The 12,209-nt window shown below is 36.4% G+C and overlaps 1 protein-coding gene across 1 annotated transcript in view; it reads right to left on the reverse strand.

Annotated features, from left to right (window-relative positions):
- The window catches only part of HOMER1 (homer scaffold protein 1), a 142,864-nt gene that overhangs the window by 80,439 nt on the left and 50,216 nt on the right, over window positions 1–12,209 (reverse strand). Inside the window, exons 3-4 of the mRNA XM_049866561.1 lie at window positions 5,682–5,813; window positions 1,780–1,872 (exon numbers count right to left, since the gene is read on the reverse strand). Of these exons, the coding sequence (XP_049722518.1) occupies window positions 1,780–1,872; window positions 5,682–5,813 (225 nt within the window). The remainder of the gene's footprint in view (window positions 1–1,779; window positions 1,873–5,681; window positions 5,814–12,209) is intronic.

Consider the following 12,209-nt stretch of genomic DNA (forward strand, 5'->3'; position numbering starts at 1 on the left):
CATTCTCTTACTGAATGTGGTCTTGCATCTTCTTGTAACACTAGAATCAATCATGTAAGGAATAAGAGCTCCCAACATGTACTGAAAATTAATTTTAAAAAGGACTTTTTACTTAAAAGTTATCACTACACTATCATAGTACTTAGAGAAGAGAGATTCAAGAGAAGATTCAAAATGATCATTCAAGTTGTTCCAGGTCACTGCAAGTACAAAGGAGGTGTAAATGGAGCTTTGGCTTCAACTCAGGGTACACTTTTAGACTGTATGGGAATGTGTACTTCAAACATACTTAAAAGAGCTCTCTCTTCCTGTAAAAGAAAAAAACAACTCTTTGTACCAGGAAGGTTTAATAAAGTTGGGTGCCAGGAAGAAGGAGCGAAATGAAGAGCAAATAATTTTCTAAAATGCTCCAGTATTTGGTTAGTCAGTAAATTCTAAGGCAATTCCTATTTACTTCCTCAAGAAAATTCTATGTAAACTGCTACTACTGACGTTATTTCAGAGAAACATTTCTAAACATTCTCTGATTCTTCCTTTTCATAAAAGCAACTGAGTATACTTCAAAAAAAAAAAAAGGTTTACTGTAGGGAAGAATCCAGCATAATGTTGGACCCTAGTCTTAGGATTACAGTTGAAATAAAAATTAATTTTAGGAAAACCTATTATTAAAATCTGAAAATAATTGGCATGCTATACAAATCAAACTATGTACATTAAAACCCTTGTAAAAGTACTGATATATATAAGTACTTAATCAACTTTACTTGGAGATAAAATAAATTTCCAATTGAAGAAAGACTATGAGGGATAAGTAATAGGCACTGACGCATTTAAGGGAAAAATGTGATACTTTTATAAAACTTATAACCTTTGTGTCTCAGTGCTAAGCATAAAGTAGGTACTCTGATTGTCAGATTTAAGTACACTTTAAAATCAGGTAGAACAAATACGCCAATCTATGCTTCTTACATACTTTTACATTGTTATTCACTTTTGAACCACAGTCTCTTCTAGCCTGAGACCAGAAGAACTAGATGGTGCCCAGTTACCACCACTGACTGTTCCGACCAGAGACACAATAGAAGGTCCCAGTTAGAATGGGAGAAAAATGTAGAACAAAACTCAAATTAATAAAAAAGACCAGACTTACTGGACTGATACAGACTAAAGGAATGCCTAAGACTACTGCCCTAGGATACCCTTTTAATTTGAAACTGAAGCCACTTCTGGAGGTCACCTTTCAGCCAAATACTAAATTGGCCCATAAAATAAACAATGACACCCATGAGGAATGTGCTCCTTTAAACAATCAACTATACAAGACTAAATGGTCAACATTCACCCAAAAGCAAAGATGAGAAGGCATGCAGGGGCAGGGAAACTGGATGGAAGGAAATGGGTAGGTGAGGTGGAAATGGTCAGAGTGCTGACAAGTTGTGGGGACTGTAACCAGTGTCACGAAACAATCTGTGTATGAATTGCTGAATGGGAATCTAATTTGCTACGTAAACTTTCATCTAAAATATTTTTTTAAAAAGTCATATTCATATTAAATAATCTGAGTTTTAATTACTAAAATGAGTTTTTCTTTTAAAGATTCTTGTAGACACTAGCATACAGGAAAAAAAAAATCTCCACTAGTACAGATGAACTAAAGGGTGTATTTCTATATCTATTCTCGATTTTACTTTAATTTCTTCATCATTTTCCAGAATTTAACTCTGGTACCATCTGAAAGGAACACGGCTCACAGATAAGAACAGAAATTAAAATACCCACCTGTGAAGGTGTACTGGTAAGTTCCATCTTTTCTTGTGATTTCTCCTTTGCTAGTCGAGCAGCTTCTTTAAATTCCTGAAACTTTTCTGCAAACTGAATGCATAAAGACTATATACATTAACCAAGTAAAAATAAGTCACGGTGCCCACTTTTAGCTTAGTTTTTTAAATTTTCTAAATAACTGACTCTTACACTGGTAACACAGCCCCCAAATCAGTTTCAGGTGTTATACAAAAATGACAGAAAATGAAAACTAATACCAAATGTCTGTTTGTACACTATAAAAGCACTTTGACGAATCTCATTAAAAATAACACACAACATAACTGAAGTTAAAATTCGGTGTCAGCTAGCTTACTCATATACCTTCTTGGTTGACACGGCAGCCCTGATGGCACAGTAGTTAAACACCTGGCTACTAACTGAAAGGCTGGTGGTTCAAATCCACCACAGAAGAAAGACGTGGCAGTCTGCTTCTGTAAAAATTCAGCCTTGGAAATCCTATGGGGCAGTTCTATTCTGTCTTAAAGGTCACTATAAATCAGAACAGACTTGACGGCAATGGGTCTTTTTTTTTGGTTGATCAGAAATAATTTACTAAGACCAAGGTGGTGGTTGGAGTTTGGGGTGAAGGCAGGAAAGACAGGCATACCATGTTTTGCTTATCGCCAAGAAAACGGAATTTTTTAAAGTACCCACTCCTAAACATCAGAGTATTTAGAATATATTTTTAACTTTTATTAGAATATAAACTCTAGTATTAAGTGAGGCACTTTATTTTCAACAATACACATAGTAACATTTTTACTATTATTACTGACACTAATAAAACGTCATTGCCAAAGATTCCTAAACAACTAAGCAGACCGGCAGAAAGGAATAACATATTCCACAAAGGTCTTTAAAACTGGCAACAATTTCAGAAGAAAAATTACTGTACATGAAATGCTGGTTTTTAGGAACCTATAAAAAAAAAATAGGAAACCATAAAATGTTCTGACTACAAGCAGCATCTAGTTGTTTCAGAAATGGAAGCTAGTCTACCACTATCATCCAAGAGAATAAATTAGGACTATATAGAAAAAACAAACAAAAAAAGCAAAAATCTCAATGTAATTTAAGTAGCTGTTAGAGTTGGCAATAAAAATATGAAATTATAGTTCCCTCCTCAAATCCCCGCAAGTCAACCCTAACTTTATTCCATCTTAGGAAGGAAGATGTTGAAGGGAAGGCTCATGATACTCTGACCCGCCTTGGGAAGACAGAAGAGAGTCAAAATTAAAGCTGTCATTATCATAACTTTTCTTTCTTACTTTAAATTTTGTCAGCTCCACCTATAACCTGTACATCAGGGAACAAAATCTGTACCACTATACTTGTGTAACTGAACAGAATGCTTCCTTACTGTAAGAAAATCTGAATACAAAGCTTAAAAGGTCTCACACTGGTGGAAATGAAATAAAAACAAAACCATAATTAACTTCTTTTTCTGTAATTTGAGGTAGTACATAAAGCTGTCTTACACTCACTTAGTATTCCAAAATATTTAATTTCTAAAACCCTTCTCAAGTTTATAGGCACTTAACTCTACTGCTAATTTTTGTATCTTTTGTTTTCAGCAAAAAAACGTGAAGGCTTAGGTTTCCATGATAACAAAATACAACTTTGTAAGCACTCTAACAGTCCAAGCATAGCTGGAATTTTCCTCACACTGGTCAACCTTAGGAACCATACAATGGTTCACCTTCCAAGGACACTACTCTGACTCATTTTGAGAGGCTCTTATCTAGGACTGCCTTCACAGCCCTCTCCAAACTCTTACACTACCGTGAACCACTTATAATTCTTAATGATAAAACAAGCCAGAGTATTAATATGCTTGCTTCATTTATGTAAAAGATGATAAACTCCTCTGGGTCCCCTAAAGCCTACAAAGTGCCAAAATTAGTCTTCAAGGTAGTTAGGATAATAAGTCATGATTCTGTCATCTCTGGACCACAACATTCTGAACACTCTTAAGGTCTTAGAGCCAGGTCTAGCTAAGGAACAGTATTTCCTAATATTCAAGCCACCCTCGAAATATTAGGATTCACCTGCAGTAACACTGGTTAAAAGCATAAAGTAGAAAAAAAAAAAAAAAGACTGTTGAAATATAAAAGCCAAACCCAGAGAAAAGATCAAATGAGAAGAGACAGTATGACAGCATTTAATTGACTATCCCTTTACCACATTAGCTGGCTAATCAGGAACGTGAAAAATGTAACAAAAACCTTAATTTATAGTAAAAAAGCTACTTAGGCTCAAAAATAATTTCATCCAAGTTTATTTGAAAAATTAATCCACGATTTAGTTTCTGTGTTTTCAAGAATTTCAGCAAGTGAAGTGTAATTATATTCTTCATTTTTTCCTATAGACTTTCATAGATTATTTCAAAAGAAAGAGGCCCATAAAGGGTCTGAGTATAGGCAAAAGTACTAGGATAAATGTATAACTTCCCAAAGGGACTATTTTTGAAGGGGCAATGCTCAAGTGGATGCTTGTGTCCTTGTTATGTTGGGTTCAGATACTCTACTTTGTATCTACAATTCATACCACAGTTCAAAAAATGTATTAAGACAGTAAGGTGTGCAAGAGAAACCAAATCGGATAGCTCTGGTTTCATTTAATCATCCCATAGAGGGTGACTTACATTCACTTAGGGCAAAGGTTAAAACTGTCTTAAATTTGAGCTTTAAACTATAATTTCTATCAAAAAATTAACGAAAACAACGCAGTGTAAAGGAATGTTTCCAACTAAAACAAAGGAAACCACATACATAGTAGGTTATTTAAACTACTGAACTAATATAACCTCAAGTCAATAAATATTCAAAAATAGAAATCTTTGAACTCATTGTTAAGATTCTGAATAATTTCTGTTTTAAGTAGCTTAAGATTTAATATAAATATGAACAGTGTGTATAACCAGAGACTAGATTAGCCCGCACTTCAACTCTCAAGCCATCATCAGATACTCTGTATCTTAAATTACATGTAAACTTTTCCAAATAGAGGGTGATCCTTTGAGCTGAATGATTCAGAGAGGTTGGAAGCATAAAACTTCAAACCTTGAGTCTGGTGGGCATAAAATTTGAGGAGCCAAAGTAAGTATACTCATCTCCTTGTTCACCTTAGTATTCTGCGACTGTTTCCTTTTCCTTGTGCCCTCTTCCCAAGTGATATCCACATGAATTTAAGGTGCTCCTGGTATGAGCGCTACATGGATTTTACTTATAGGCAGGGCAAATTTAATTCCCAACATTTAGCCCGACGATGCTCAGCATTTTATTGGTCTTCTGGCCACAGTAACTCACTTACCATCATCCAAGAAATCCTCACGGTGACTGCCGAATCTCACACTGTACTGCATCAGAAGGCTCAGAGTCCTCCAAGCCCAGCTAAAGCACCATTTCGAGCAAATTTCCCTAAACACAGTAATTTATATGTGCCTGCTGTCACATCAAAACACTGAAATCTATATCACCATCAGCTTGAGTTTTCACAATTTAGAAAAACTTGGTACTTATTTATCTTGCTATGTACTGTCACAGACCATCTCCAACTGCGGGTACTAATCCCTGAGCAAAATCCATTTTGAAGTGATAATTCTCAACTGTTACTTCCTATCATACAGACAACCACACAAATCCTTTTCGATCAATGGTGACCATTTTAAATGTGTATAATAATTTTTCCAAATGACAGTGGAATCCAATGATCTCTCACTTCTTCCTCTAAAGTCACTACAGTTCTGAAAATATTAATTTCTCTTATATTTTATACTCTTTCTTTGTTGTTTTACACATTTAAGACACTGGACTTGAAAATAAAGATTTCCATTCAGAGCATATGGTTTATCTTACTTTTGAAAGATGATGCTCAGAGGAGAATCCCAGTCCATAAACAGTGTTTGCCCGGCTATCGGCCCACTGGCCAAACTTCTGAGATGTTTTAGTAAATGTCATGTTTGGGGTGATGGTGCTATTTATTATTGCCTGAAAAATAAAACAAATACAAGGAATCAGTCAAAATTAGCAAACAGACATTTAAACACAGGACCTTTTAGGTACATAACAACTTAAGATTCCTAATGGGCAATAATATTAAATACATAGAGTTTACGGTATTATAAGTGACTGTATAAAAATATAGTAACTAAACCTATTGACACACTTGCTATCAAGAATTTTCAACATTTTACACTCAAAATAATTTTGCTAGGATCCAAAATTTTTCAGATTTTTTACTATGGTGAGTTTTTTCCCTTTGAATGTTTAGGATCAGTATCTATTCATTTGGGATGATAATTACTAGACGTAGGCCTTAGTAGCTTTTTATCAAAAAGTAAGATCCTGCCCCCCCAGAGAATCTTTCAAAAATGAATATATCAATAGAACAAATGATACCAATTTTCTAAGATCTAAAATCCAGGATTATCTGAAAGCTGACTTACCTACATCATGATTAAAAAAAGACTTTTGATTATTTAATATTTTTTCCTTTACTCAAGGCAAAACAAATCCCTAAGTATATACCTTACTTCTTTTCCCATAAAGCATCATAGATTCATGTTAATGAGGATAACTATAGTTTCTGCTTAACACATAGTTTCTTAGGAAACTAATATTTTAGTGTGTTATTAAATATGAACTTTGATGATCACCATAATAAACTTAAAGTGTTAAAGTTATTAACTTAAGTCCATTCCCTCTGCCAGTACTGCAAAAGTATAGAATCATCTTCAGTCAGGTAATCTAATGGCCTCTAGAATTAAGATTAAGAAGTTATCCCAAAATAATAAAAACATACAGGTTATCAAATCCATAAGCATTCATCCAGTGAACTATTAAAAGTCAAATGAAAATGAAGCATTTCCAGGACAAAGCAAAATTTGTTTACCATGTGAACAAGAGTATAAATGTAAATATTTACGAGCTATGCAGGCATTAGTGAAGTTACAACAATAATGCATGGTACATGTTCTAGTAAGGAGGATAGTAAAACAGAGAAACAGAGAGAGCCCCTTGCTCTTTCTCAGAGATGACAGATGTGTTATCTCTTGCTTTGACATCCCTTATTCTTGATTAAGATTTTTACCTCTGAAAAAACTGATAAACTCTGATCCTTCCTTAGCCTTCAGTTTAAAAACTGCTTTTCCCAGTGAGTCATTTTAGATCCCACAAAGCGGGGCTAATAATGGCCAAAAGTGGTGGGACTGTCATCAAATGAAAGATTAAATAGGAAAGAATTTATTAACAAATCCAAAAATTTTTATTGAGCACCGGCAATAGGTTTTTTACTAAATGCCAAGTGCAATTCTAGAAATATGGGATACAACAATGAACACGACAGCAGCGTAATCATGGCCTGCATTCTAGAATAAGAGGAGTCAGTCAATGCACAAGTAAATAAATAGCTGATCAATGCAATTTCAGAGTGATAAGTACTGTGAAGGTCCTGAGAGGATGCAACAGAGAGCAAAAGGCAAGAAGGTAAGGCCTGACAGGCACTACTTTAGGTCTGGTGGTACTGAAGTGTTTCCTAAGGAGGGCACACTTGGGCTGATCTGAGTATATTTAAGGAGAGAAGGCCACTTTACATGTGACCCTAATAATTCTCAAAAATCGGGGTAACAATAGGTTTTACAGGCATCTAAGAAAACTGGCCAATGTACTGTTGGTTACTACCGATCCCCCCTTTTAGCTATTCGAAATTACCTTCTTTCTGCTTTTAAGAATTCCTTTTTAATCCTCATTCTGAAACCTTCCATTCCTCTGTATAACCTGTTTTGGTTTTCTTTTGTCACTGAAGAAAAACTTTAAAATGACAGATGATCTCACACTTAAAATCTTTTATTGATTAAACTTCTTTGAATAGAAAGCTAGTATGAATCCATATGGAGTTCCTGGTTGGTGCAAATGGTTAAAGCGTTCTGTTTCTAACTCAAAGTTTGGGGGTTGGAGTCCACCCAGAGGCACCTCAGAAGAAAGGTTTGAAGATCTATTTCTGAAAAATCAGCCACTGAAAACCCTAGGGAGCACAGTTCTACTCTGAGACACATACGGTTGATATGAACTGGAATCAACTCATGCCATTTAGAAGAAATGGTTTTTTTAATCTGTTTAGAAGAAAATTTCAGTTCTTTAAAATAAATATATCTCTCAACCCCGGAGCTCTTATCCTATTAAGCAAAAGAGGCAAAAATGTGCCTTAACAGGTCATGTAGTACACCCTTGTCCATGCTGATGCTTCTGTAGTATGACTAGAAAGCTTTAAAGCAAGCTCTACATGCACAGTAAGCCACTGGGTGAGAACAAATGGACATTTTCTAGTCACCTAAGGGCTTCCCACAGCCCTGGTGACAACAGTGGTTAAGAACCCGGCTGCTAACCAAAAAGTCGGCAGTTCAAATCCGCCAGCCACTCCTTGGAAACCATATGGGGTAGTTCTACTCTGTCCTATAGGGTTGCTATAAGTTGGAATTGACTCGATGGCAATGGAGAAGGGCTTTCCATCACTTAATCATGAAGTGCATAAATAGGGGTGGTGTGGTGGAGAAGAAAAACACTCCTTTAGCTGTGTCAAATGAATCACTACTGCCTACCATGAAGCAACTACTCCTGCAGGGAACTGCAGCAGTTAACAGCATCAGTTTAGAAAAGTAACTAGCTAACAGAAAATGTGATAGAAAACATAACTCTGTTACAGAAGATAGATTTTGTTAAAAAGACAAAACTTTTTTCACAAGAAGTTACTTAAGACTCTAATAATTACAAGCATTTTTAAGTATATTCAGTAATTTAAATGCCATAAGCAATAATCCATATTATCATAGAAGGAAGAATACATAATTATTTAATCACCAAAATTCCTTCCTGGAAAGTAACTCAAAGTATTTCATTCTCTTGAAGGTTATCTTAGCAACTGAAATCTACTTAAGCACTTCCATATAGTTTCTCTTCTTGTTCATGGGGCTACTTCAGTTCGAATTCATCAGCCGCTCCCTGGAAACCGTTTGGGGCAGTATGAGTCAGAATCAACTTGATGGCAATGAGTTTGGTTTGGTTTTTGGTATCTAGTAACACTCTATTTTATCTGTTGTTTGGGTCAGGAAAGAAACACAGATTACAGAGAATTGGAAGGTTTGAGTCAGGAAAAAGAAAAAAATTAACACTCTGGAGTCTGATATTTAATATCTGTTAATTTCACTAAATCAAAAAGTTACAGATGACAAATAATATTCCTCACTAAGTAAAGCTTCAAAGAACTTATATATTACTATGTCTCAAGACCTTAAATCCTGCAACTAAAAATGAAAAGAGGATCAAATATTGAAATAAATACATGTTGATCACATATGTACAAGGCATTGTTCAAGACACAAAGTACAATTAGCTCCTGGGTCCAATAATCTAGTCAGGGAAATAACAAGCACACACAGAGGCAGACCATGATGGCTTCTGCAAGCCACCAAAACAAAGAATCAAGAAACCTTCTGGAGGAAGACAAATTCTTGGAATTACTGAAGGTAGAATTCAAAAGACTGATAGACAGGATTCTTCAAGAGATCGGGAAGGAGATCAGGCAAAACACAGAACAAGCTAAGAAACACACAGACAAAGCAATACAGGAACTTATACAAGAGCATAATGACAAATTTAACAGGCTGCAAGAATCTATAGAGGGACAGCAAACAGAAATCCAAAAGATTAACAGCAAAATTTCACAACTAGACAACTCAAAAGAAAGTCACAGCAACAGAACTGAGGCAACGGAAGTCAGAATTAGTGAGACTGAAGATAAAGCACTTGACACCAACTTATTTGAGGAAAAATCAGATAAAAGAATTTTAAAAAATGGAGAAACCCTAAGAATCATGTGGGACTCTATCAAGAGGAATAACCTACAAGTGACTGGAGTACCAGAACACGGGGTGAATAACAGAGAATACGGAAAGAATTGTTGAAGATTTGCTGGCAGAAAACTTCCCTGATATTGGGAAAGATGAGAAGATATCTATCTAAGAAGCTCATGGAACCCCACACAAGGAAGATCCCAAAACAAAGTCACCAAGACATATTATAATCAAACTTGCCAAAACAAATAAGCACACAGGAAAAAACAGATTAAAAGTGTAATATTTAATAAAATTCTCTTAAAAATTCCCCCAAAACCACTAGGTAATACATGGTTATAATAATAATAACAATGGCAGCAAATATTTATATAGTGCTTACTATTACACTCTGGAGCCCTGGTGGTACAGTGGTTATGAGTTCGGATACTAACCAAAAGGTCAGCAGTTCAAATTCACCAGCTGCTCCTTGGAAACCCTATGGGGCAGTTCTACTCTGCCCTATAGGGTCACTATGAGTTGGAAATGACTCATCAGCAATGGGTTTGGTTTTTGGCTATGCACACTTTAAGTGCTTTTACCTACATTAATTAATTTAATCCTCAAGATAATCTCATGGTGTAATGGCGTAAGCAGTTCCATCCTTTTTACAGATGAGAAAACTGAAGCACGCAGAAGATAAATACCTTTGCTCAAGGTCACATGGCTAGTAAATGGAGCAAAAATTCAAACTGGACAGTCTAGCTATAGTCTGTGCCCTTAAGCCCCACACTGGACCACTAAAATTTCTTAGAGGGGAAAAGTTTCTTGTCTTCAAGAAAGCTTGAAAGAGGAGAGGAATGGAACATTTACCTTTCTACACACTTTATATCAAGAATCTGATGTTTGGAAATTCTTTAACTAAGTGTGTTAAATAAAATTCACTGATGGTGAAAAGGATTCCCTCACCCCCATCCCCATCCCTTTTTAAGGGTATACCATACACCAGACACCAATCTAAGTGCTTTGCAGATATTAACTCATTTAATCCTTATAACTACCAGCACTGAAGTGAGAACACTAAGGCTCAGAGAAGTGAAGCAATTTGCCTAAAGTCAATATACTCAGTACATGGTGGAGCTGAGATCTGACCTAGGCAGTTCACGCTCTTAATCACACTACCTTCTTCTCCTAAAAATAAAACCTTAGGTCTTATCCTTATGCTTCCCTTTAGATAAGGGGTGTCAGCTTTAGTGTTGACATTTATAGACTGGATGATTTAGAGATTCTGAACCGCCTACTACTCTATAGAGGTACATTTGAAAAGAATTCTAGTTCCTCGCTAGACTGTACGCTCCGCAAGAATAGACTGTGGTGCAATGGATCACTTTTGTGTGGCCTTTCTTACCATGGTTTTGTAACTCCCACCTTAATGACTGGGTAGGCCTGTGCTAATCGGGTAACTGTGGCCCACCAAGGGGATGAGTCAGTTTTGCCATCCTGCTGGGCTTGAAATGAGCCATCCCAGAGGTGGGAAAGAGAGGATCCAACCACCATCAAGGAAGAAGAGTCAGTATATCCTTTGGACCTGGGATCCCTGTGCTGAGAAGCTCCTGGAACCAGGAAACTAAGAGAGAGAGCTGTAACACTGAAGATGGCGAGAAGCGGTAGCAGAAAAATATCGGCAGAAAAGTACAGTAGGAGATGGTGCAGTGGGCTTCCTAGCCCACAGAGCGAGAAAGCTGAGTGCCTTTGAGCCAAGGCTTACTGGTGGACTAGGCATGCCTCTGGGTACTTATCTGCAGAGCTAAAAGAGCTTTGTAACCTGTGCCCAAACAGGGTAGAGGCGAAGGGGCCAGAGAGAGACGTGTCTGTGGCACACTGCCAAGAGGCTGTCCTGAGGGAAGAACTGTATGCTGAGTGTTCCTGAACGTGAATTGTAACCTATTACTTCCCTAATAAACTCCATAATTGTGAGTATTGTCTGTGAGTTCTGTGTGGCCACTCAATGAATTATTGAACCCACAGAGAAGTAAGAGAGTGCCGTGGGAGGGATGGTTGGTGTCAGAATTGTTAAAGACGGTGGAGAGAGGAGGCATGTGTGACCTCTCCCTCATAGGAATCAGCCTTGGGCTGTTGATTTTGATTCTCCTTCCCCTCTGTGAAATTAGAGGAGGTCAGATGCTGCTGATGTGACATTTTTACAGAGACTATTTTTTTTTTTATATCTACTCTGTTCACCACTATATTCCTAGCACGAAACCTAGCATAGTGCCTGACATATGACAGATACACAACCAATATTTACCAAATAAATCAAACAGCCTCAAACCTGCAGAATATTTTTACATTTAACTTAATATAATATTTAATCCAAGTAGTTTAGTGGACAAAGATGCTGCCATCCTAAGAATGACCAGTTTTATTTTTTAAAAGTTAAGTTTTAAAAATTGACAAGGAAATATTTTATGTTATATGAAGATGAAATCCTCTGGGAGGAAAAAAAGAGAAATGCAGTAATGCATAAAGCAAGACAGCATGATTATTTAAAGTAAAT

The sequence above is a fragment of the Elephas maximus genome, chromosome 2 (assembly GCF_024166365.1).
Source record: "Elephas maximus indicus isolate mEleMax1 chromosome 2, mEleMax1 primary haplotype, whole genome shotgun sequence".
Taxonomy (NCBI): Eukaryota; Metazoa; Chordata; class Mammalia; order Proboscidea; family Elephantidae; genus Elephas; species Elephas maximus.